At 40.0% G+C, this 27,003-nt stretch overlaps 2 protein-coding genes across 2 annotated transcripts; one reads left to right on the top strand and one right to left on the bottom strand.

Annotated features, from left to right (window-relative positions):
- Positions 1-2,660: 2,660 nt before the first annotated feature.
- LOC104426497 (WAT1-related protein At2g37460) lies at positions 2,661-5,865 on the bottom strand. The gene is made up of 7 exons (XM_010039567.3): positions 5,439-5,865; positions 5,143-5,205; positions 4,915-5,031; positions 4,329-4,587; positions 3,995-4,156; positions 3,050-3,201; positions 2,661-2,957 (listed from the first exon to the last, which is right to left on the bottom strand). The coding sequence occupies exons 1-7, from the start codon at positions 5,627-5,629 to the stop codon at positions 2,741-2,743; spliced, it is 1,161 nt and encodes a 386-aa protein (XP_010037869.2). The 5' UTR covers positions 5,630-5,865; the 3' UTR covers positions 2,661-2,740.
- Positions 5,866-13,433: 7,568 nt separating this feature from the next.
- On the top strand, positions 13,434-25,934 carry LOC104426494 (soluble inorganic pyrophosphatase 4). Its single transcript, XM_039305349.1, has 11 exons — positions 13,434-13,573; positions 22,131-22,403; positions 22,539-22,566; positions 23,723-23,867; positions 23,954-23,982; positions 24,234-24,299; positions 24,386-24,493; positions 24,695-24,760; positions 24,838-24,958; positions 25,059-25,140; positions 25,587-25,934. The coding sequence occupies exons 1-11, from the start codon at positions 13,434-13,436 to the stop codon at positions 25,627-25,629; spliced, it is 1,101 nt and encodes a 366-aa protein (XP_039161283.1). The 3' UTR covers positions 25,630-25,934.
- The last annotated feature ends 1,069 nt before the right edge of the window (positions 25,935-27,003 follow it).

Below are 27,003 nucleotides of genomic sequence, written 5' to 3'. Positions count from 1 at the left end.
AAATGCTCGAGCTGTTTTGGCAGAGAGAGCAAAGGCCTGCACTGGTCCAGTCATTGCTAAAGGAACTGGAGTGTCTCCTCTGAGAGGGGAATTGAATATGTACAAATAGAACCTGGGAGCTTCTCTCACGAAAGGGTTGAAACTCAGGTATTATATCCTGAACTGGAAATCATAACAGAGCTCACCAACTATTCCCAAGTCAGTCGCAAGCCAAGAAAACTGGGGGAGATCCTAAAATGTGACTCCAAGGAAGAAAAAGAGGTTCGAGCCAGATGAAATTAAATCACAACGAAATTTTCTATTGGATGACTCTTAATTATCCGAAAATCTTGTTCAGATAAGCACTACTCTGACTGGATGGGCTGAGGCAACTAGTGCTAATTATAAGCTGGAATAATCAAGCGTTGGGTACCCCCGACGATTCAAGAGCTATGTGGATGGCCCTGCATATCGTTCTTGATGGAAACTAAAACTCAGCCTCCTCATTTAAAATGTCTAAGGAGGAGGCTACGTTTCCAGGATTGAAGTCGCGTCTCGATAGATTGACTTCTATACATGCCCCATCCGCTTTGCAAGAAAGAATGGTTGTGTGGGATCTAATTCAGAGCATCAGCCTGTCAATTACTTTGTCGTGGGCTTGCACTGGGAATTTCAATGAAGGATTCCACTATTAGGAGAAGGAAGGTACTCGGCTGTCTAAGAACTCCAAACTGCAGTCATTCTAGGAATTTGTTAATAACCACATGATAATTGATAAGGAGTGCAAAGGATGCGCATTTGCATGGTCAAATAGACATAATGGAAATGCTTTTGTAAGGGATATTATCGGTGATGTCCTTGTAAATTTAGACAGGAGGATTTCAATTCTAAGATAGAAGCTTTTGCTCTTTCCGTGATAAGATTGGACCATAGCCCAACGATGTTATTCTTTGTGCCAAATTCCCAAAATGAAAAAAGGAATTCAAATTCGAAATAATTCGATGCGAGGAGAAATTTGGAATTCCCCTTCACCGAGAAATAGTAGCTTGATGGACAGATTAGAACGGGTATATAAAAGCCCTTGGAACCTGGAGCAGCAGACCATTTTCCAACGCAAGATAGCGAAATGACAGTCTTGAAAAGAGATTTGGCAGAGATGGAGAACAGGAGAGGTGCGCCCTTTGAGAAGGCGAGGAGAAATTCGAAATCTTCTAAGGCAAAGGAAGGTACCGGGGGTAGTAGATAGCGGCTAAATTGGCTCCCGATATGGGGACGAGCACAAAGTTCTTCCACCCCACTACGGCACAACTTAGGACTTTCAAATTATTGCCTTCACATACGTAACGTCTGCACTTAATTGATACATGAATCTTGCTTCCAGAAAACATTAGTCTTTTCCATTGCCCCGGGTCAGCCATTTTCGCCTGTCGCTTGCGCCCAATACCACGATTTATAACCAGCCACAATGATGATGGCGCCAATAATCCTGATTTACCAAAATCAATCAGCATAATATAATCTCTAAAAAATGATGGTTAACACGAATTATGGAAGAAATTTGAGGAGCAAAAAAAAGTGCCTTCCCAAGAAAAGCTCTTCGGCTAAAATGAAAATACTTAAAATAACGACAATTACCATACTTATAGAACTGAAGGTACTCAAAATAGCTCCAGTTTTGCCACGTAAAATTATCAATGTTTACATTGGAGATTTTCAATCAAAATTAGTTAGATAGACTCAATAGGTAAAACGTCAAAAGTTTTAGTACTCAATTGACATAATAAAAAGGTTTATAGTTGAATTGACAAAATTATATATAAGTTTATGACTCTTTTTTTGTAATTTCTCTGTGGAGCTAAGTTGGGATACCTTGGTCTGGGATACGGCCATTGGGGACCTTATTCAAAGCTTTAGGGTCTGGAGTTTGGGCCCTACGTTTCTGGTCTAGCTACACACGTTTTTGGTCCAAACATCGAAGTCATCTGGTCGGCTATGACGCGGTCAATGTTGTTATTATTTTAGATCAAAAGTGGGTCAATAGGTTAACTCTCTCAAGCTTATATTTAAATGGGATTTATTATTTCTTGTTCAACATATTCGGGTCTACAAGGGGCCAAGCCGAGAAAGATTGGTTTTTTCATACAATAAATCAACTCAACTTCGTCCCTGGCGGTGTACGGCCCAATGCGACTCGATATATTGTCATAATGCAAAAGTTGGGCCCAAACAGAGCATCGCCTGGGGCAGATTTTCATCTACTCGTAAATTTATTTTTCCATTTTCCCCAAAAAATCTTAAATTCCGAAAATCGCGAACTAGTACATAGAATTGGATCTGTCAAGATTTTGAGTATTTTGAAAGTTTAAAATGTTTCGTGTTAATTAAAAATGAAAGACAATGTGCGTTAATCTTATTAAAAATCAAATGTGAAAAGTTGAAATCATTGACTCATGTTGCTTTCTGAGAATCTCACTGCATAGATTTGCCACACTTACTTTGTGTCAAACTTGAAAAAGTTTGTGATCCCGATGTTTTGGTTTTATTCCCGAAAAACCCCTATACACCAATTTGTGAGAAAGGCTCGCTCTAACTTAATTTCCAAAATCATTTACGTGAATCTTGCTTCCGGGAAGCATTGATGTATCAAAACTCACCACCATATGTTCGTAATGGCAAAGACCTCTCTCGAAAACGATTAATTAGAATCTTCTTAACTAACGAGCTTCATGTCACCACAGAAGTCAAAGTTACAAATGGCCAATCAATTTTCATTGGCTTCCGGAGTTTCCTTGGCTTTACATGTACTGATCGTGATCATCTCATGACTATAGTTCTCCTTCCCGTTGCCCCCCGGGTCGACGAACTTCGTCGGCAACGCCTTGTGCTCGTCCGTAGGCGCGGGAGAAGACTTGTAGTCCTTGCCTTTGCCCCACACGACCAGATATAAACCGGCCACAATGACAACGGCGCCGACGAGCCTGATGCAACAAAATTAATTAGCGTAATATGATTTTGAAATTGGTAATTAGGACGGACTAGGGAAGAAATTTGAGGAGGCAAAGAGAAGTACCTCCCCAGGAAAAGCTGCTCGGCAAAAATGAAGGTACTCAAGATAGCCACGATGACCATGCTTAGAGGATTGAAGGCCGTGACGAAAACCGGTCCTCTGTCTTTCATGACCACACCTTGGATGTAGTAAGCCACTCCCGAGCACACTATTCCCTGCATTTACCAATCATGGCATGACTCATATGTTAACTTTGTAATAACATAAACGGGAAGGTAACTTTCTTGTTTCAAAGCTAAAAATAATTTCTAGTGAAAACATTAAGTAGAAGCTTTCATCTACTAATAAAATATAGGGATAGATGTATTAAAAATTCTAAAATTTATCACGAAAATGTAATCGAATTTTAAAACTTGTAAAAAGTAAAATTACCATAAAGGGCTAGTGATGTTTAGGGATGACCAACCAGTGGTCAACGTGGGTTGTTGGGCCCTAGCTAGTGGCCGGCGATGGTGGGGTGGTGGCGGTGAGGGCCTTGTAGGCGCTCGCCATTTTGCCTTCTTCATTCCTTTTTTTATTTTATTAATGTAGCTTTTTTTTTTTAATTTAAATGATATTTAGATTAAAAAACCACATTTGGATTAAAACGACGTCGTTTTAACCTTCATGTTTTAGCCACGATAGCGCCACATAGGAGAGATAGAAAAATAAAATAAAAACCATGTTAGTATTTTTTGTTATCCCTAAAATATATGCAGTTACCCAAATCGGTGGGTGAAACTGTCGAGGATCCACCTCGGTTACTCGAAAATACTGAAATCAACCAACTTATACATGAGAAAAACAGTATGGTCAGGGTTCAGTTAATTCCCTATGGAACTTCACGATGAAAGATCTGCAACGACAACAAGTGATAATAGTGGAAGGCACTATAATCTCTCTCTTAAGTTTCACAGGTCATTTTGTAAAAGAAAATTAATTGAATAATCACAAAGTTCAAGTGCTCACACTATAGACAGCTGCGAGTAATTTGGTGTCCCATTGTATGAACCAAACGGTGGCGTTTCCTCTTTCCATGAACAGAGCCACAGCGGCACCCTCGACCGTCCCCAAAAAGCATATCCAAGCAGTGAGAGACAGCTCAGCTGGATATGTTTGTAGCGTAATCGCCTGTTGGAAGTGACCAAAAAAACCACACGGTTAGTGTGTATTGCTGGTTATGATTTACCCTCATTCCGCGCCGATCTTCAAAAGCATCTCTTTCGAGAGTGTAAGGCACTAAGCTTGAAAAACTTTATCTACGAATCCAATATGAGAAGATCGATTATATTAGATTAAGTACTTGGAGAATCATGAAGCAAGCCCAGCTGAAGCATCCGGCAGTGATCATGAGAGAACCCTTGATGGAGTTCTGGAGGCTGATCCCACCAGCAGCACTCCCGTTTTGAATGTTGTTGGCGGTCGTCCCTCCTCCTCTTGTCCAAAATAGTTCGAGAACAGGGCCTTTAATTAGAGTCATGATCATCGCTCCGGCAACCGTCGCTAGTGTCCCAAACACCTTGGCTTGGCTCCGAATACTCTTCAGTTTCACCTTCTCAAGCCTATGCCAATAGCGATTGATATGTCATTGTCAATTGCAAATCAAAAGAATTTGAGACCTTATGGTGAAAGAACTATCTTATCATGTTCGCGATAAATATAGTGTATTTATCGTTCTTCAAAAGCAGACATATTTTTATTTTTATTTTGGGCTCAGGTTTGTATGTCGGACCAATATATGGTCCACTTCTAGCAAAAACTCTAGCATATTTTGACATCCCTTTCTGGTTAAAGAGTGATGATACTACTAAAAGACGCGTATGAGAGTCTAATGGTCACGATAGAGTGATTTGCTTGTGTCGAGAGCAGAGTCAGCACACGTTCATTACCGCATGATCCAAGCCATGACGAAGGTGATGGCCGGAAGAATGTTGCACATGGCAGCAGCGAATGTTGCCGTCGTGTGCTTCATCCCCAAATAATACAAGTTCTGGTCGATGACCGGCCTGAGAGAGAGAGAAGAATGAAACAACACGTCAAAGGTGGTCACGAACAATTTCTCGTGAAACCTTATGATTGTGTAATTTGTGGCGATAATAAGTTGATTTCGTACTTACTCCAATAAGCTTAGCACCATCAACCTAATGAAGATGGGGAGTGTCATTCTGGGCCTTGTTTTCCTGAAGAAGAAATGTTCACGTGATTAATTGATCCAATGTCAAGACTTCGTATTTAACCAAAACCAAACCAATCGAAGAAAACAACACGGACGTATAACAAGACTCCGCCGAATAAAGCTATCAAAGCTTGTCATTGATACAGGAATATCGTCGAGTGGGGAACAAATTCGGGAAGCGGTTCTCACATATATTAGTTTAGATTATATGGTGGAGAGAGAGAGTGAGAGAGATACCTGTCCATGATGACTGCAAAAGGGACGATGACGATCGTCGCGACAGCGTGGCGGTAGACGACGAGCACGTAGTTGCTCATGCCCTTGTTTAGGGCAGCCTTGCAGAGGATGTCCATCCCCGCAAACCCGAACTGTAAGAACACCACAGCGAGGAAGGGCTTCAGCTTGTGAAACAACCTCTTCGCGTCCATCGCTCTGCTCTCTATCTTATCCGTTCCCTCTCCTTCTGTGTGCTTGCTGGAGGAAATGTATTGAACTGGCAACGATGGGTTTTGTTCGTGGAGGGTGCATCTGGCAATGAAAACTGGAGCCCTTTATATAACGCGTCCACACACACTTTTGATAAACCTCGGGACTCCACTAGGAATCGAGGACAATCAATTATTACTTTAATTCGCCAATCAAAGTATGGCCTCTAGCCAGGTAGAGTGCGCTCAAGAGCAGTGTTGTAGGGCGAGCTTTAAAACATCTTCAGGAAAGAGAGCGACCCCTTTGTGCGATTTGCTTACTGTATGTGGTTTTGTGAGGGGACGAAAGGGTGAGTGGGAGAGGAATTAGTCTACAGGCACGTACGTAATGGATATCGTGTCACTCGTCAGGCTGGTTTCGATACATTGATTCGAATCCTTGTCCTGCACTTTGTCTGCAATCATGTCCTTTAAGATTTCAAACTCGCTTGTGAGATGTTTTCTTCTTTTTTTCACGGCCGATATTTCTTCTAGAAATCCTTGGTTATATAATTTAAAGTGTTTTTGGAGTTAACTTGCAGCTGAACTTTCCACGTCCATGCAATGGTAAACTTGTGCGTTAAAAGCATCACACATTAATTTTTTACAATTTTATATGATAAATATGATTTCTTTTTCACTTGATAGCTAGAGTTTTTTGGTTTGAATATTCGAATATGATATTGAAATTAGCTTTCACCTCAGTTTATTTCGAGTGTGGCTCATAATCCAGCTTGCATGCAAGCCGCACTTGAGGGGGTTTGTCACACGTAAGCCAATTTTTTTATATGCATGCTTTCCACGAAGGACAACAGATTGAGTCAAGTAATCGAGAATTGAGAGGGCTCTATTCGAATAAATAAATGAATAAATTAAAGTTGAGGTGACGTCTCCATAGGTTTTTCTGTTGGCCCCGCCCTTGGCCTTTGGAACAAACCACTGATGACTAGATTAAACAAGTATCGGTCGTGAATTTTTAACTCGTGAATTTCTTTAACCGGAAAACTCCTTCTTTTTGTAAGTTCTTGTCTTGCTTTGCAATTCGGGGATTTGCATTTGAATAATCAAGTCTTGGTTGGACAAGATAAAACCGGAAAAATGTGGGGATCATTCATAGAGGCAACCCTTTTCAACACCTAAGAATTTGACCTACGTAACTTTGAGGGGGCGAACATTCTACAAGAAGAGACAGTACAACTTATGGTTTATATATATTCTCAGTTGACTTATAAAGTTTCTTTTTCACTAGTTGGCATTAGACTTCCCTGTGCTAAGCATGGGGAATACATTTTATCGGCATATTTTAGTATATCCGACATGACAAAGGTTTTCTAATTTGATGTGTCCATATGAAATTTGAAGTTTCCATTTTACATAATTCCATAATCTCTTGGGAGACGGTACATCTTATGTAATAAAAATTTGATATAGTTGAAATATGCGGTTCTTATATACGAAAGTCTATAGTCGGTCTCTGAAGAAACTTATTTCGCATATTTACTTGGTTGAGCTGGTGTCCTACGTCATAATGAGTTGTGCGCAAAATACAATGTGAAAGTATGCATTAATAAAGAATTTAACAACAATTTCATGGCATAAAAGATAATTTCATTTAAATATAGGTCCTTTTGTCTTTGGATTCTCAAACTTCCAAATATTGAGTCAATAATAAAACGAAACTTTTGGGCCTATGGATATTCTTATGTTCTTCTCTCTGTTCGTCTATTAAATAAGTTTATGGCGCAGTTATAACTTTCGTTTGATCATCACCCACTGCCTTTATTCAGCTCGCGCGGATGTAAAACCTGATCATTCTTCAAGCATTGCCTTTAGGTATCCTTAATTCAAAACTTATGCCTCTAGTTATTTTTCATGCAAAACCTGATCATCTTTCACATTGGTGTTTTTATTCCCATGCTTCCAAGGATTTCATTTCAAATATTGTTGCCGACTACCATCAACCAACCATGTCTCTCTCTTTGTCCCCCACTTCTCCACTTCCCTATTCTCTTGACAACTTCAAAGCTCTCTCTCTCTCTCTCTCTCTCTCTCTCTCTCTCTCTCTTATTCCAACCTTTAGCCACTAGCTTCTGCCAATGTACCAACTTCCATGCCAGCTTTCTCGTTCAAGACCATTAATTAATAGCAGGATCTTCTAATCAAGAATTGATGAATATTCTTGGGTGATCACAATCTGTTTGTTTAATTGTGGATGATCACCTCTATTTTTGGGTGCCCACCGATCTTTCCACAAAAAAGGGGTCGTACCCAAAAAAAAAAAAAAATTGTCAGCTACTTGTGCTGGGTTTGGAAAGCAAAAATGCATGGTCAATGATAGCATATAATACAGTCCCACCACCACCCACGGTTTCACTCGTGGGGACTTTTGTTTCCTTGTGCTTTATCTTTTGTTGAATGCAATGTGCAATATGACTAATGGGTCAGTCTCTCTTGCCTTGCTCCTACTTAACCACATAATTTATCACTTTTCCAACAATCATGAAGCGGCAACACTAATTATTGTGATTTTTTATCCTTTCGAGTCAAGGATGAAGTGCTAGCTGAGTGTATATGCTTTTATGATGTTGAGGGTCTCTCTGACCGGAGGTAGAAAAAGGCACACAGAATTATTAAAGGACAGACAGGGAATGAAATGGAAAAGAGAGGAGGAATACTTTCGTGGTATTATGATTTTCATTTTTTTTTGTGTTAGGTGGTTTTGACCTCTATCACCTCAAAAGTTATAACTCAAGAGGTGAGACTTTCTCTCACACTTATAAACTGACCCTATCTAATTATTGGGTCTAAACTTGTTGGGTATTCTTGAATCTCTCTAAACCCAAAAGCTAGCTCAAAGAGTGAGATTTTTCATCATGTTTATAAACCAACCACCAGCCTCTTCCACAACCGATATGGGACAATCTTAACAATCTCTCCCTCACACATTGGGCCTAAGTTACCTAAGTATTGGATGTTTTTTTTTTTTTTTTTGGTAAAGGGAATTTTGGATGGTTTTGAGCCTCTTTTACCTCCAAAAACGTGCTCAAGAAGTGAAGCTTTCAGTCACACTTATAAACCAACTATCAGTCCCTACCTCAACAATCTCCCCTTCACAAATTGGGCCTAGGTCAAAGATGCAACAACTCATAACTCTCCCATGTAACTATTAAGTCCAAACTTATTGGCAACTTGGGCTCTAATAACAGTATTAGGTGGTCCTGAGCCTCTCTCACCTCTCGAGCTATGAGTTGAAAGAGACCCAAAGCCACCCAACAGGGGACCTAAAAGTTTTTTTTTATAAGATTTTAGTTTTCAAAAATAATAAAGAGAGGAAGGAGGAATGATAAGGTGAGGGACAACAATAGACGGAGGGGACAAGTCGGCGTTGGCTACTGCAGGTGATGACCTCTGCCACAGTGGCACCGTGAGAGGCAAACTACCATAGTGAAGATTGTAGTAGAAATTAAATCCTCATGATGATCGTGTCTTAGCGTAGCCTTGGATTTTATCTTTAAATCGTTATCAACTACGTTTCTACATGATAAAAAATACTCATCTAATGAATATATGAATTTGCGAAAGCCTTTCAACAAACGATAAAAGCAGAAAAAAGAGTTTGCGAAAACTTAGGTGTGAATTCGTAGATAAGGGGCTCTATTTTCCTTCGTTCTGATAGGAGAATCATTTGCTATTGTAGGTTATTTAATATTGTCAACATTTTTCCTTTTGGGAAGTTCGTCATTCTCATTGGAAAGCTTCGAGCACACATCGCATGTTAAAGGTTCGATAGTTGTGGAATAAATAAAAAAGGAGGAATCTAAGTAGAGGAATCTCCACCTTCTCGTGGATTCCACATAGCAAGCATCTTTAATTAATACTCTCCTGATTAAGCATCTTTAATTAATACTCTCCTGATTGATAGAAGATTCTTAGATTCCATTTGTTCAATAAAAGTAAATGATTCGAAAAATATTTTCTTAAATATAATCATTTGCATCGCTTATAAAAATGAATGAACGAATGATATTTCTATTACCCACTAAAATCTTTGGATATAAATTATTGTTGATAACGACAAACATTTTTTGTCTACTAATTATTTCAAGTGAAGTGATACAGTAATCATTATTAGGATAATATTTTTTAAATTATTTATTTTTGGTGAAATAAATGGAGACTTAAAGTTAACGTAGCACAATTAGTTCGATTTCCTTCACCATCAAATATAAATAGGTTCATGGATGACCCACCTAACATGACTTTTGGCTCTCGTTTTATTCGATTATGGAACATATAATGGCCCCATACTTTACATGCCTAAAGCCGGTGTGATGAAATAATATCTCAACGTTGCTTTGCTTATTTCTATTGACGGAATCTTGCCTTTTTCTTTTTGGATAACTAGGAGTTAAAGCCGCACAATTCCGTACACTCATGTAGGGATAAGTTCCAAAATATGATTCGAAGGTTTTGGCCATTGATCGATTGAGAAGTTAAGATCTTATTTTGCTCAAACGGTGATATAGGATTTAAAAGAGCTCAAATCGGGTTTCGATCTTGCCATCAATAGAATTTGCCCTAGGACATGACACGTGGTTAACAACCAAAATATTTCACGCGGCAGCCACATTGAACTAGTCTTGAATCCTCGATTGATGGACAATCAAAATCTGAAATCCTGCCTTTGCACTTACCCCTTCAAATATTTTTTTTTTTTTGTCAATAGAGACACTGTATGAAAGGAGCGTCTTATTGGTGGCAGACAGTAAAAGAAGCCTTGGATAGACGTGCCGATTTTAGATATTATATGAAGCACATGTCTAATTAATAGAAAGCAAGCTTCCGATAAAGACTTCCAGTAGTAATTCAGTAACTCGGCATCTAATCTAGATATGTTCCTTATTTTAATGTGCTGATATCTGCACATTCTGTCTTTTCAATTGGAGAGAGTTTTTCTTCCCTCGTCTTTGGGAATGCCCCCGAATTTTACATCTTAGAATTCAGACAAAGCAGGTTTAAGTAGGGGTGATTAGGTCCAGGGTGGGTAGAGTCTAGATTTGGACCCTGTACCCGATCATGTTATAACCGGGACCTCTTTTCTGGACCCTATACCTGACCCCGTTTGTATTGGATCCTGTACCCAACCCACCTTATTTTTCTGATCTGATTCCAGGGTCAATATTATTTCCACTAGAACCTGTTTTGCAATATATATTCTATATGACTTCGAATTTTATATTAATACGCGAGAAAATAACGTAATTCTCTTATTTTAAATTGAAATATTAAGCACTTGTAATAAATAAATACATAAACTTTTTGACTAAATGAAAAATTAAAGATCCACAAGGCTAATTATAATAAATAAAATCATAAAGCAAATAATTGGCAACAAATATGGGTCTAATATTAGTCTTATCCCCACAACTACTACATGAAGCTACTCATTTATGCAAGCATAACTTCTCCTACAAAAGAGAAATTAGACGAGCCAATCCATGTGATACACAAGAATTTGGCAGCAACAAACACGGTCCGTCCATCTAATGGTGCGAGAGGGAGCCGGTGAGGGAGGGAAGCAAGTGAGGAAAAAGAATGACAAAGGAAGAATGATGTGCGTGTTTGAAAGAGCCAAGAGGAAAAACGTCATGTGACTTGCGGGAGTAAAAATAGAAATCGGGGGAAAAAAAAAAGGTTTTGAACCTCTACTTACAAAACCGGTCCGGGAACCAGTTTCTAGCTGGGTAATCACTTGGAACCTGTTCCCGAACCGGTTTAAACCGGTTCTGAACTTTGAGAACCAGTTCCTGACCCTATTTTCCGAGTGAGCCAGTCCAAGAACCAGGTATACCCAGTCCGGTTGTACACCTCTAATTTTAAGGTCCATGGAGTAGTCTTATTGGCGGCAGACAGTAAAAGAAGCCTTCGATAGTCACCGTTTCCCTCCCGCTCAAGCTGAGCTTTTTATCTTCTCCACTCCACATAGCTCAAAACAACTTAATTCTGGTGTTCCTGATGCTACCAAATATTCTTCAGTTTTTCTTTCCCGACTCTTAAGTCATGGTAGCGACCTTTAGTTGAGTTCACTCAAAAGGCAATCAACTAGGCACCGACACTTTCATTGAGAGGCGTTAGGTTTAGGCCTCAGTGGCCTGATTCCTCACTAAAAGAAGCTGGAATCGGATCCTCTTAATCTATGAAGTTACAAAGACTTAATGTACTTGACGTGGACGCGGCTGCTAAAATAACTTTCAAGCGTTCAGACGAGCATAAACCCAGAAAACGGGCTTAGAGAGAATAATTCATGCAATGTGCAATAAAGTAGCCACAATTTTTCTATTAGGGAGGAGCTATGAGGCCTACAATACCTAGTTACAAAAATCTCGTTTTAAATGCACTGCTTTGGCCAAATAGGGTCCCGAGCTGCAATCTTTTCGGGCCCCAAGATCTATCGTTTAGGTGCGTTTCCAAGCACTTTTCTGTTCTCGGGCCTTTTTCAGCAAATGTTTTGCCCTTGTTATTATTTACTTGTTTTTCTTCTTTTTATCATTTTTTTATTTAATTTCCAAATATAATCTAATCTACCATATTATACTAAAAGTGATCACATTAACTGCAGTCGATTCTAATGAAAATGAGTATTATCTTATTCAGATAAAGTTTTAAAAGTTTCGCCAAGAAAAAAAAAAGTTCAGAGGAAAATCTCCTGATAAAATGTAGCATATTGGACTACTATGAGAATGAGAAAATATTTTTTAAAATATATAAGAATTTTTGGGAAAAATAATAACATGGCTATAGATACTACATCTATTTTAGTAATATCTAACGTCATAAAAAGTAAATTAATTCTACAAGAATAAGAAATTAATTATGTCTATAAGTTTACGTAAACTTGACCCTATTGTGCAGGAGATGTTATGTGGTATGTATCAGAAAAACATACCGATGTATTTGTAGAATAATATAAAGAGAAAAATGGGCTTTGTCACTCACATTTTAATACACCATGGAGAATAAAATTACTTCATTTCCATCCAATACAACATGTAGTAAAATACAGTATTACAGTTAATTTTACTTGAAGGTTAATAATTACTTATAAAAATTATCAAACAATAGAGCCGGATTAAGTACAATAGTCCGAGAATTTATCATGTAAGAGATATTTAATACTGTATTTATTATCTATCTGATGATATGTATTGCTTCCAAGTAATATTTCTTTCAGATTATAAAATTTTATGATTATTGTTGTTTCTATACCTCTACAAAAAATTCTCGTAAAATTGAAAATGCAAAAGTAAAGAGGTAGTTTTAGTAAATATATATATACACACACAAAACCCACATGAAGCACGAGTAAGCATACTAGTTATTTAGTAATTCTTGACTCTTGGATTGCGACAATATTAATTTGTTATATCCTCCCCACACTCAGTTGTCTATTTTCAAAATACGATAAGATTGAGAACATGTATTGCTTCGTGTGTGCTTACAAGCGACTATATACTTATTATCGATTAGAGGTAGAATAGGAGTTCTTGCAATCTCTTGAGAAACCGTTTCTCAAAATAATCGGAACCCGGCCATTCTTTTGAAAATATTGAGATATTTATGCGGGATTAGGATGCTTTACGACAATAGATTAGTCCTTGAAGGAGCCAGCTATAGAATGTCGGAAGTCACAAGAGAGAACATCTACACGCGACGTGGCCTTGAAGATTACATGGAATCGAATATTTGCATGCCAATCCCGGGGGAAACCATGAACAGACAAGCACTTCTTTCTTCCTTGGCAATGAATGGATCGAGCAGACAAGAGAGGGTGGTGACAGATGACGACGTACGCAGGAAAAGAACGGGTTATCTTTCCTGTTTGCTCATTGCCATGGACTTTTGGGAAAGGTGTGTATTATGGACAGGATGGCCATGCTCGTCCCGTAAGTGGTAAAAAAGAAGAAAGCCGACGTCGAATCATGCAACAAAGTGTTTTGTAGCTTTCCATTGGGAGTGAGGAAGTGAAAAGGATATCCTTCTTTGTAGCATGATGCATGTGCCAAGATAATGAGAGACTCTTTGAGGAAAGCAGGATACACCTTTGAATGAAATTTTAGAATATTTTCTCTCGCATGGAGTTTCGATTGCAAAGGCTAAAGAGATCTTTCTTTTGCTCGTTGAATTGACCATCAAGATCCTGGTTCGGGCATGGACCGTGAAGAAATTCGAATTTTTTAAGAAGTCTAGGTCAATTTTGCAGAATTTGATCATAAGTTTTCCATGATCATGAAGATGTTTATCCTGTTCCCTCATTTTATCGAGGGATGGAAATGATGTGAAACAATGAAAAGATTTTCTAAAAATTGATTTTACACAAAACCAACAGACTTGAAGAATCATTTTATTTCAAGATATTTCAATTCATTTGCTATAGCTGGAACATCCCCATATATTATTCTATGGGCATAGTCCAACATGAAATGTTCACATATCAAATGGATCCAAAAATTTCTTTTATTACGACTTCCAATACTATTAGATGAATAAAAATTATATAGTATGCAGTACCAGCAATTAAGTATCAACATTTTGCTTACTAGATTATCTTTTGCCTCCATGGCAAATTGAAGAGGGAGCAAATTAGCGGTCTAGATTGCCTTCTAATTGTATTGAACCATTAAATCTTCGTATACATTGTTTATTTTTATATGGCCAATCCAACCCAACATACCAAAACTCATACTCTTAAAAACCCGTTCGGATCTCTTCACTTGAATATTTAATTTGGTACAATCTAGAATTATCCAACTATTAGCGAACCAGGACCACACGCATTAGTCATGGGTCTTGAATAGGTTGGATCTAGGACCCTAGCGGCCACACTCTAGCCTTAATCCCTCGCAGTCAGGCTCTAGACCATGTGGCCAGACTGAGAATACTACAACTAAACCCAAGTTATTAGTAACAAGGTTCGTGCAATAACAGTCGAGTCGAGATCTCTACGGTTGCCCATGGCTCCTCAATGCTAGGACCCTAGCACATGGCCTAAGACATTGAGGTCCAAACTCAAGTCCTCTGCCGCACGACTAGGAGCCCTAAAACCGGGTCAGGCTACCGAGGCGACAGATCCGAGCATCAAGGAGCTAGGATGGGGTACCTTGGACCCTGGTCTGTCCAAATGGGGACCTTGATTCAACCCTCTAGGGTTCTAAGTTTGAGACTTGTGTTCCGGCTCTAGGTACACATGTTCTTGTTCCAAACATCGAGGTCATATAGGCGGCTAGAACTCCGTCAAAAGTGCCTAATTGTTATTTTTCTGGATCAAAAGTGAGTCAATTGGCAACCCTCTTAAGCTTACATTTTAAATAGGTTTATTTTTCTTCTCAATTTAGGTACTATGGTGTTACCCAAATTCCTGTAGCATACTTAATATGAATCAAACATCGGATTTTGATCGGTGTTGCCATCTCCACAGTCAACAAACAAGTCAAGTGCTAGACCAAAAATTATGCCAATCTGGCAATTTGCACTCCTACAATAAACACTCATTTTGCTCCTCTTCTTTTTCTTTCTTGTCCAACATATTCAGGTCTACGAGGACCAGGCCGAGAAATAGTATTGACAGTTTGTCTCCGACAGTTTTCGGCCCAACTCGAGTTGATATACTGTCCTAATACAAAAGTTGGGCCCAAACAAAAGAAAAAAAGAATCATCTGGGGCAGATTTTTCCATCTACTTGTAACCTCTACTTCTGATTTTCCCTTAAAAATCTGAAAATGGACAGGATTATTTTGAAGTCCGAAAATTGCAAAAAAAAAAAAAAAAAAAAAAAATTATATGCAATTCGACAGGTCAAGATTTGAATTTTTTGAGAAGTTGACAATGTTTCGTGTTAAATAAAAATCAAATTGTAAGTATCATAAAATTTTCAAAAAAGCAAAAGTGAAAAGTCGAAGTTAGCCAAGACAAGAATCATTGCTTTCTGCTAATCCCACCACCTATAGATTCGCCACGATTATTTCGGGTCATAACCTGAACAAAGCTTGTGATCTCGACGTTTTGGTTCCATTCTCGAAAGATCCGTATATGCCAATTTGCGAGAAAGGCTTGCTCTCGCTTTACTTCCATAGTTGATAAAAAAAAACAAAAAAAAAAAAACAAAATTATTCCATCATTTCCATTATTAAAAAAAAAAAAAAACATAAGTTGTACTCAAATGGACTCACCAATTGATGTGTGTGCATAGCCAGGCCAACTCATTCAGTTTTTTTATTTGAGATGTAAATGTCAAGTGAGATCCACTCTACACAAAATTGGTTGAATCAGTGCATTCTATCTTCATTAAAAACTACAAGATAATTTCAAATTTATCTTTTGTTTCCACATCCTAAAAATATGTTGGTAATTATCTTTTGATAATGCTACATAAAGAGTTACTTCTGTAAATCTTCTAGGACTCACTAGTGTAGTTTTGGATGCAATAGAGTCCTTATTAACTCAATAGAGGCAGGCATAGACCTCTTCCATGAATGAAAAGAAAGAAAGCGGTAAATTAGACAGACATCCATCGAAGCCAATAACCAAGAGGAAATGCACCTTCGCGGGTTTTGAACTATGATATTTCGGATGACTAGTTGGCTAATGACAATTGCCACAAAATGCAAATTGTCTGGAAAACACGATGAATAAAACCAATCACGAATCGCCATGCGAGCCTTCAATATCAAGTCCCATAGTCTCATCGGCCATACTTGTCATGGGAATGTTCATAAGAATTTGATGAGCCCCGTTGAAAAGATTAAGACAATCTCAATAATGGTACAATAGCTCTTATAAAACTAAGTTTAATCTCAAAAAGATGAAGACTGAGTTTGTGCAAAAAGATACAAGATCAACATAAATTAATTGAGCTAAACTGATTATATAAAACATAACAGGTTACATGTCTAATCTTGACTTAGTACTGGTGTTGATGTTGTTCCGTAGGAAGGTGGGTTCTCTATTTTTCTGCAACAAGCTCTTAAGTCTACCACAAGTCGCTCCCTTTGCTTTCTTCCGAAGAGTGTCTGACATTGCCATTTCGCCAACTGAGCGAGTGGCCTCGTCAAGATCCGCAACAGCAATCATGTTTTGAAATGTCAACCGCTGTGAGCTCCAAATCGGGCAATGCGGTTCTCGTGTTCCCTTCAGAATATTTTTGCATTAATGTGGGGAAACGACTAAACTTTGATGAACCTTGTGAGGTTTGAGAAGAGTTGTTGCTCACGGTCCCTCCCTTTGCATCTTTAAAATATAAGAAGAGAGGATTTTGGCAACCACCATATCCCCATTCAATACCAAAAGAGCATGATGCCACAACCACCCAATTGATTCAAATTATTTACGTTCACAACATACTGAAAAGTCAGTAGAATCGAATCTCACAGCATGTTATCTATTAACCCTTTGGGATGCTAAGTTACATATCCCAAACCGCCCCATTGGTGGTACTATAACTCAAATCTCGTTTTGACATGTTGTCCAAAAGCTTTTGATAAAATCTCACAAGCATACCCTGAAACAACGTGCAATACTGACAGTTTTGGCTTACCATGTGAGCTGTAATGTAATCATCTTTGGCTTAAATCTCCCTCATGTGTTTGAGCTATACAATAAATTTATGACTTTTTAGATAATTTTCCCGAAATAAATTCATGGTTGTGTTGTGCCACAAATTAATCACTTTATGGATGTTATTTTGCAACTTTAAATTTGACATGAGCATGACAACCCCACTTATTTTCAATCCTCCCATATATCTTTTGTCCGATGAATTACGAGGAAATCCCTCACGATTGCATACAAGAGTTGTCATAATACGATTCTTGTAGACCTTCAAACACTCCCTTAACACTAAAATTTCCTTAGAAGGGATTTGCACTATGTTCATCCATGGATGTACTTGCATATTTGGTTTCGGACGAAATCGGTTGTGGAGCCTAATCGTATACTGTGCAACAGCTTTTTCGTCCGGCCCAAGCAATTTTGTGCGGGGTGGATCTACCTTAGCATCTCCATTTCAAATAATAAAAAAAAAATGATAGGAATTGGTCTTGGTCTGCACATGCGACAACCGCTGAGTGGACTCTGGTAAATTTCATGGTACCTTTAAGGTATATCCAATAAGTTATCCTCCAAGAAGTACCGAGGCATAACTCGAAAGAGAGAGACGGCCAAAAGTACAATTTTTGGCTACTGGACAGGCAGGCGTTAGGCAGCTCCTGTCCTCTATGTTCGACTTTTTTTATATGTTTCCCGTACTTATCCCTTGCATGTAATTGCAATCCAATTTCTAGCCCCCAAAAAAATTGTAATTGTAATCCATGAATTTTATGGGTAGGAGTAAATTCACTTCACGTAGATTGTAGACCAACCACAGCATAAGGAGGCAAACATTTTTCTTGTAGAAAAAAATTTAGGATGAGATTTGTGAAACTAACTTGTACTCTTTTGACCCTATTGGATTTGGATTGTCTTGATTTGTGGAGACTCCATTCGGTCAGCTAATTAATGTAATCAAATCAACCTTTGTTCCTAGAGAATATGCCACTTACCAGAGAGATCCAAGCAATGAAATGAATAGAAATCGATTATTTTCTAAAGAAGATGTCCTGACGTTATGTATGTTGTAATTAGCAACAACATAATTCATATAGTGATGATGGCTGCATAGAATCCGTCGAATCCTCGAAGTCGGATGATGCAGCCACCTTGACAAATCCAAAAATGCTAACGGATTACCTCTATAATTGGATAGAGATTTCAATTCTCGTTCTAAGTGAATCGGATATGCCATGAAGTCCCAAATAATCATATCAAAGCAATTTGTTTCCCGAAATTAACCAACAGATTACCATCAATCTCGCCAGGGCATCGACGAAGTAAGGAACGGGTAAAGTTGACATTTAACGTGGCGCTTTGGATCGAGAGAAAGAGAGAAGACCGAGTCGAAGTCAAGACGATGAACTTAGGAGGCAGACTATGATAAATCAAATGGCCAGGAAATGGAACGATCAAGATAACAGAACTCGCCATCGATTGAAGAGAGAACGAGCCTCCAAAGTCAAAAGAGGCAATCAAAGGTCGGGGGAAAAGGGCGAAGAGATGGAACGTTAGGTGGTGCGCATAGGGTCAAAGCGATGTGAGCCAGCACTGAGTCACTTGGATGAGCTTGCCCCCGCAGCTCCTCCTCATCGCACCGTCCACACGTCTCCAAGATAAGACGACATCGGTTCGAATCCGCTCGTGACTTTCGGTCGTGTTTTCCACGCCACCTCAAATCGTTTCCTCCTCGGTCAATCTGATCCTCATTCCTCGTTCCTCATTCCGTGGCCTCCATGTCCCCAACGTCATCTCCGTCGACTCTCTTCATGAGTTGTCTGTAATATTCTTCATTCACAGAGAGAGAGAGAGAGAGAGAGAGAGATAAAGAATCGGTGGAATTGGTGACTCGAGCAACGTAGAAGAAGACCCTAATCGATGAGGCCCACGTGGGGGTTAAACTCCCTAATTTAGTTGATGGCACGAACGTTACATCTAAAAATCTCACGTTGGATGGACGAATCTCATTAGTATAATGGCCATTCTCAAATTGTTCTAAATATTTGTTCTCTCAGAACTTACTCTTAGACAATGCTTGTATTGTTGTTTTATATCCCATACGCTTCCTTCCGAAGGCTAGTGATGGTGAAGTTATGAAGTGGCGATGACCCAAATGTCAACGGGAAATTCTCGAATCCTGGCACGTATAGAAAGAAATGAAACATTCAAAATGATAGTAGAAGAAATCAAACTCTGAGATCACCGATTCCCAAAGCTTCAATTGATAGAAAATAACACGCAACTTCGTCTTAATTATAGTTGCCGATTAGGTAGATCTCTTCACGTACACATATGTTTGAGTGGCATATCTATGTATATATTCGTATCTAAAGGAACAACTGGCTACACATAATTACATAAACTCGATGCAATAGGTCATCATGTGTATTGTTCTATTAGCTTTCCTACCTAATTTTTTTTTGGGGGGGAGGGGGTCAAAACTTTCCTACGTCATTGAATGGAATTTATATATATGTTCCTAGATATCTCTCCTCTAGACACTTTATGGGAGTAAATATGTCTACGCGACATTTTCTTCGGTTTATTTTATCTCCACTCCTTCAAGACGATAAGTCATAGGTACCATTTTCCTTGTCGACGCGATGATTTGTTGAATAAAGTTGATGGCCTGCGACACTTCCATTTGGATGCCAAAGGGATAAGACGCAACTATGACCAACTTCTCGTGCAAGCTGTTTCCTTAACCATAAAACTTGACAGCATCTCGCAAGTCGATCCAATTAAAGCTGGCATGACTAAAGTGGCCTCGTGAAGATGCGTTTTGCGCACACAAGCGACGCTATCATATTTTATGTGCTCAGGTTCGAAAGCACTTTGCGTATACAAAGCGGCATACGGATTACGCTTCTGACTCATCGCTGCAAAGAGGGAGGGCGGGTCCATCCGTCTCTTCTTCTTTTTTTCCAAAAATACATGCGGCCCCACTTGTACGTGCGGTGCTCGAAGTCGACGCTAAGCTTTTCGGTGGCCAATCTTGATTAGTGAATAACACACCGCCTTTGCCTTTACAATAGAGAAAGAAATCGAAGAATGTCAGGAGATAATAAAATCTCTTCTAGAAATCGTACTTTGATGCTAAAAGAGGAATGCTGGGGCATCGCTTAGGAATTAAGCATCGTGGGATGTTTTTCCTCCCAAGAAAAACGTGACTCATATGATCGATGTCTTTTGTATGTTCTATCTTAGATGATTAAAATCGAAAATCTCCTAAATTTATCTTATAATCTTACATTTTGATATACCCTTCAAATATTCAAGATGCCGGGGATGTAGGTGAGATATTCAAGTTCCCTTTTGCAATTTATCTGGAGAATTTTCAGAATTTTATTGACTAGACCGAGGGATAGGTATATGTCAGATTGTACCGTAACTGGTTCCAATTTCCGTCCTCGTGGGGAATGCCGCGACCAAATCTGAAAAGCACGAGCGAAGACTTACGCGCATCACTTCTAGATTTCGGAACAATTAAGGCGACCGGCTCAACGCCGGACTCATCGGCCCATGGAGCACACGATTTGAAAAGTCCAAGTCAATCGTCATCCCGTAATTCGCCGTATCCCAGGAATTAAGGTTTCTCCCCCGCCCGATGTGCAATCGACATACATAAAAGGGAACAAATAATAGACGAAAAATAACTAGATAAATAAATAAGTGAAAGCTTGAATCGGGCAACAGATCAAAGGGAAAAAAACAAGTCATTTTCCTTTCACGAGACAACAAAATTCGAGCGTTGTCGTGATCGAACTTCCAGCATCCCTTTGGAGGGATGCTACGATTCCCGACGACGGGCTCGCCGACCTTGTAACTTCGAGTCGCGCGTGGGCTAGATAGCCCGTGGCTCAAACGACTAAGCATTTCGCGGTGAGCATGAGGCCGTCATGCTAAAAAGCAATAAGGGGGAGCCGGATCGATTCTCGACGCTCTTCTGTCAATGGATCGAATGAACAGAGTGGATGAAAAGACAAAAGACGGGCGAAGCCAAGGAGAAGGGAACGTCCGGCCACGGCCGTCAGTTGAAGACCGCCCCGGATAAGCGCTGCCCCCTCCAACCGCCTTGCCATGTGGGAGGAGCGCGGCTCCGGACCACGTCCACCAGAAGAAATCGTCTAGCCACGACTCTCCACCGTCCACATTCACCAGCATTATTTAAAGCAAAAAGGAAAGAAGGAGAAATTACGTTCGTCCTTTTAGATGGGACAATATGAACACTTTACAATACCCCGGGAAGATATTAGCGGATCTTCCTCCACAAAGTGCGCTCGACTGCGCCCCGATTATTTATCCATTAGCAGAAAACAATCTTTCCACATCTTTTTTCCATTTTTTGTGATTATATTTTACGTTAGGTTATTTCAATCAAAAAATACCAATCAATACATTAACACCACATTTAATTCAAACTAATTTCATACCATAAAATGTCCTAAACTAGTATATTTATATCACATTCCTCTTCAAATTAATGTAGTACGTGTTACAGATATATCAATTTGAGATTTTTTTTATTAATGATACGAAAATTATATCGAAATAAGTGTGATACATGTGTATTGATTTGGAACTTGTGATGTGAAAATTAGTCTAGATTAAATATAGCATCAGTATATCAATTTGGATTTGTGATACTAATCCTATCATATGATTAGGGGAAAAAAATTCCTTAAAAAGAAAAGGAGGAGGGAGAGGGGGAAGAAGGGGAATGCAGCACACGACGACCGTTAGGAACGCGGTCGTAGTCTCGGGCGGGGGAGGGCCCCACGCGGTCCAAAAATCTGTAAGAAGAAGGGAAACGGGATGGGGCCAGCTGGAGCCACGACGGCACCCCTCCCCCCAACTCCAAAACGAATATCCGGATTCCCGTTTTTTCCCCCAATCCGGTCTTTAAAAAGTGCCCGTCTGTCGCCTCAGAGCGGGAACATAACAAACAGAGCAGGGCACACGCACAAGGCACCACAAGCACAAGCACAAGCACAAGCACAAGCTTCCTCCTGAGAGAGAGAGAGAGAGAAAGAACGCGTCGTTACAGGTGCTCGGCTCCTCCTTCGAGAAGAAGGCGAAGAAGAAGAAGAAGAAGAAGGTGCGTGCCGCCGTGTCCGTCGCTCTTAGGGTTTCGTGGTTTCCCCAACGCTCTCTCTTTTCCCCCACCATCCCATTCATTTCGCGTTTCCGTTTTTGCTGAGATCCGTGCGTTTTCCTCTGTCTCTCTGTGCAGGTCCCGCTGGAACTCGAGACCGTTACAGGTTCGTCCCCGTTCTCTCTGGCTTCCTCCTCGTACTGTCGCTCGTGTCCTTGTCTCCTCTGTGATCTTCTTTTTGGCTGGCCATGGTCCGGTTCTGTTTTTTTCTTTTCACTCGCTCGTCTTGCGCCGTCGTGGCTAAAACCTCGACGTTCGCTCGCATGATCAACATCTTCGCTGTGCTTCTCTAGCTGCGCGTTTTGTTTTTTCCCTCTTTTCTTTTTTTGGCGCCCGGTTACCGGGAGTCCGTTTGTGTCGGTGGTCTGCGGCGGCGATGCCGTGTTCTTTACGAAGATATGCTGGTTCCCTGAGCGTTTTCACGCGCCACCCGTCTTTTTTGGCGGTGGATCTGTGTTTGGTTCGCTCTGTTATTAGCTTTGCGTGAGTTCCGATCTCCTGAGTCGGGCTTGCGTGTGGCGATGGTCTATTCGGTCGGCGTCGATCTGGCGAACATTCTTTGCAAAGTCAAACACGCATTGTGTCGCGTTTGGTTGATTGATTTCTTTCCTCAATGTTGATGGCGAAGCGGTTTTTGCTGCCAGATTCATCTTCCTGTAGCGGAGTGATGGCTTTTCCATTTCCGTTTTTTGTTGATTTTTGTCGGGACCAGCTGCAAGATCTGTGAGACGTCCTGTGTGTACTGCTTTGAACGTACTTGTTTGATCCATTCGGGATCTTCTTCATCGAGGATGAAAGCGTGTCATGCACTAGAACTGCTGCAAGAGTGCATTTTATTGCCGTTCATGGGGGTTCGACGTAAGAATATATTTCCCGGTTGTCTGGATCCGTTGTTGCTGGACCTAAGAATTGCTTATTCTCTGCTTTGATTTCCCTAGCCGATTTATGCGTGCTTAAATTCCATCAAATGGCGTCGCCTGCTTGTCTAGTTGGCTTAAGGTTGTAGTCGTGCGAGTTGTGAAGTTGAAAAGCTGCATTCTCCTTTCACCTTCTTCAGCATCTATTTGAAGGAAGGGTTTATGGTAAATAAATTCATATTTATCCACTGCTGCTGGAAAAATTGGATTAGCATGATTTGGCCTGTTGTCGGTGGATGTAACCATGTTATGGTTGACTCTTCTTTCTTGTTTCCTTGGTGGTGCACTCGCTTCTTAGCTGTATGAAAAAGAGCAATTCTGAAACTTCCCATAACCATTCTGCAGAGATGGCACCACCCAGCATTAGCTGAGAATGTGCAGAAGGGTACCAATGCTCATCATGCACCGCATCCACCTCTTAATGAAAGGATCCTTTCATCCATGTCTCGGAGATCTGTTGCTGCACACCCTTGGCATGATCTTGAGATAGGTATTGTATTTCTGAACTTTTTTTCTCTTCTTTCTTAGTTTTTCCTTCTTCTTGTCCGTGTTCTAATGTCATTCTCTTTTTGTCAGGTCCTGGAGCTCCAACCGTTTTCAACTGTGTAAGTGTACAAACTGTCATTACCGCACTGGCTGTATATTAGGGCATAGGTACATTGGAGGGAACGCTATAGAAGTTTCGCCAGTGATAATTTTGATTCCACCATGGCCATCCCTGTAAATATTTGTGATTCTTGGAAAATAATACTGAATTTCCACAAAGGGAAAAGGACTGAGTCTGCATAAACCTGAATAGGAGGATACAAAAATACTCAACTGAGTGACTCGCTGACTGGATGACCAATTCTTGCAGGTGATTGAAATTAGTAAAGGAAGCAAGGTGAAATATGAACTTGACAAGAAGACTGGACTGATCAAGGTAATCTTTGGTTCTTCCAGCCAAGTTTCATATCAAGACTGCATAGTTGATCGGAAGTTGTTTAACAGTGACTTTTGTATTTTTAGGTTGACCGCATACTTTACTCGTCAGTTGTGTATCCCCACAACTATGGTTTCATTCCCCGCACTCTTTGTGAGGACAATGACCCGTTAGATGTCCTAATCATCATGCAGGTATCTCGTTTGCTGTGCATCTTTTATTTATATACTGAGAAAAAATTACAATCAATGCTGATGATATTGGATCTAGATTAGATTATATTCTAGCAGGGGCCGAATCATCGTAGCAAAACCTCTCATAAGTTAACAAAAAAAAGCCTGTTCTGGTCAATTTGTGCAAGCTAATTTGGTCGTTAATGACTGAAAACACCGCAGGAGCCTGTTCTTCCTGGATGCTTTCTTCGGGCTAAAGCTATAGGCCTCATGCCTATGATTGATCAGGTACCCAATTTGAACAGTCAAAAGTATTTATCATTGTCTTCCCCTCTTCTAGAAGAATTACTGATTGTGATTTGCAGGGTGAGAAAGATGACAAGATAATTGCTGTCTGTGCCGACGATCCTGAGTACCGACACTATAATGATATTAAGGATCTCCCTCCTCATCGTTTGGCTGAAATCCGTCGCTTCTTTGAAGATTGTATCCTTGATACTGCTTTTAGTTGAAAGTGTTCTGATATAGGAATCCGTACTATTCTGTTTATGAAGCAAGGTTTATGATCCTTAATATGCTTTAACAGACAAGAAAAATGAGAATAAGGAGGTTGCAGTGAATGATTTTCTTCCTGCCTCAGCTGCCTTTGAAGCAGTCCAGCACTCCATGTAAGTGATTTTCTAAGTTACACTTTGCGCCTGCAAGGTTTATGATCCTTAATATACTTAAATGTTTTTTTTTTCTCCTGATGAATCTGGCAGCTAAATCTCAGTTATCTCCATTATAGAATAGTAAATATCTTTGTCAGAAGAAGTTGGAATTATTTTATGGGTCTATTTCCTGTCTAATGCTTCCAAGATATTTTTGGGCCTTTAATCACCATATAAATTAAGAGCATTTCAGTCAGTAGCATGTTTACAAATGTAAGTCGGTGCTTCATTTCAAATTAATCCGTTTCAGCTACCTAACTCCAAAGCATTTTAGTTTTACTTTGATCCAAAGTTGTACCAAGGGGACTTTTTATCTTTCAGTTCTTTTACCTTTTAACATGTCGAAACAATGTATATTGCTTGTGCGCAAATCACTTATCATTCGTCCAACTTTTGTCATGAAGGAACCTCTATGCCGACTACATTGTGGAGAGCTTGAGGCGGTAGTCGACCACAGTTAACATGGGTGGTGCAGGTCTCCAGGCCTCTGTCCTCCGTGTAGATGACGACGATAGTAAAAATCTTGCATACTCTTTGTAAGCGAATTGCTTGTGTTTGGCGCAAAAGAATGGCATCATAGTATCGTGTTTATATTTACAGTTCGTGAATGATGTTTTGTATTTCGACTGGAGATTAAAAACATTTAGGGAGTGTTTCCATCATTTTTGTCCTTCCTATTCTTTTCTATTGATGCTCCCCTGTGGCCATAACATCTATTTTGATCATAGCAAGAAGGGTTTTGTTCAGTTCAACATCGAAGGAAATTCAGGAGTTCAAATTTGTATTATAGCAGCATCTATTATTACATGAACCTCAAGGATGGAGGAGGTTTCCTTTGTTGTTTAGAGAAGAAATGCTTATAGATCCTTCTTTTCTTCGCTCGCGCCTCTCAGAACGTCTAATTTAAAACTTTAAGTTATTAAGTGGTAGAAAACCACATGTGTACATAAAAAGTATATGAATTGTGTAGACAAGTAATGTGAAATAGTACTTTATTTAACATCTTTTTTTTATGTGCAAGTCGGATTAAGAATGACACGTGAAATTTAACGAATATAAATTTAGCTTCATATAATCAAAAAGCTTAAATTAGTAGTCAGGTGGATATTTTATATATACACAAATCTGGTAGACAACGAGAGGTATTACTTTTACGGCCTGGGTGTCTTGTTCCATGGATTCAGCATGTGTACATTATTGAAGCAAATGATGGTTCGACCACCAAAAAGAGGACGCGCGGCCCTCGTCGGTGGACTCATTCTGCTCCTTGGTCGACCCGGTCCTCGGCCTCCTCTCCTCGACCCACGTCGCAAAATTCCACCTTGCTACTTCCCTCCCGATGTGGAGTCCAAGATCGACTCTTGGTTTTGGTTCACCACCGCATGTCGTCCCTTCGCTGGTGGAGCTTCGATTGTGCAGTCGCCGAACCTCTATCAGGTCTTTATCTATGGCGTACTTGCGATTCGCGGATGACAGAGGTCAGGCTGGTCTTTGCCGGCAGTCCCGCTCTCGAGTCCCTTGAGCTGCCGTGTCGGGGCGGCGTGGCCCGAATCGAGGTTCGCTCTAGGAGGATGAGAGATGAGAGAATTGGTGATTGATGAGCGGGATTACTTGTCCCATGGAGGCTCCCCCGCTGCTGGTTTCGGCTCCTCGTCCGCAGACGCTGCACCTGCGGGGTAACTTCCCCAGATGGAGTAGAGATTGGCTGAGGTCTAGTTGAAATTTCGCAGCAATCGGTTTGACTACTGCATATGGCCGCACAACTTGGTTTCGACTGAAACATCAATTTGGCGGTTGAAAGAGTACTTGCCGGCGAAAAAT

The sequence above is a fragment of the Eucalyptus grandis genome, chromosome 11 (genome assembly GCF_016545825.1).
Source record: "Eucalyptus grandis isolate ANBG69807.140 chromosome 11, ASM1654582v1, whole genome shotgun sequence".
Lineage (NCBI taxonomy): Eukaryota > Viridiplantae > Streptophyta > Magnoliopsida > Myrtales > Myrtaceae > Eucalyptus > Eucalyptus grandis.
The sequence above is the reverse complement of the archived record's forward strand: the minus strand, read 5'-3'. Positions and strand labels throughout refer to the sequence as shown.

Excerpts from the sequence above, each read along its gene's own strand:
- LOC104426497 (XM_010039567.3), bottom strand. The coding sequence starts at position 5,629 with ATGGACGCGAAGAGGTTGTTTCACAAGCTGAAGCCCTTCCTCGCTGTG. Across the intron at positions 5,032-5,142 it reads ATGGTGCTAAGCTTATTGGA|GCCGGTCATCGACCAGAACT; the intron begins GTAAGTACGAAA and ends TCTCTCTCTCAG. Across the intron at positions 3,202-3,994 it reads TACTCGCAGCTGTCTATAGT|GGAATAGTGTGCTCGGGAGT; the intron begins GTGAGCACTTGA and ends TGGTAAATGCAG.
- LOC104426494 (XM_039305349.1), top strand. The coding sequence starts at position 13,434 with ATGAACAGACAAGCACTTCTTTCTTCCTTGGCAATGAATGGATCGAGC. Across the intron at positions 23,868-23,953 it reads TTGGCATGATCTTGAGATAG|GTCCTGGAGCTCCAACCGTT; the intron begins GTATTGTATTTC and ends TCTTTTTGTCAG. Across the intron at positions 25,141-25,586 it reads GAAGCAGTCCAGCACTCCAT|GAACCTCTATGCCGACTACA; the intron begins GTAAGTGATTTT and ends TTTGTCATGAAG.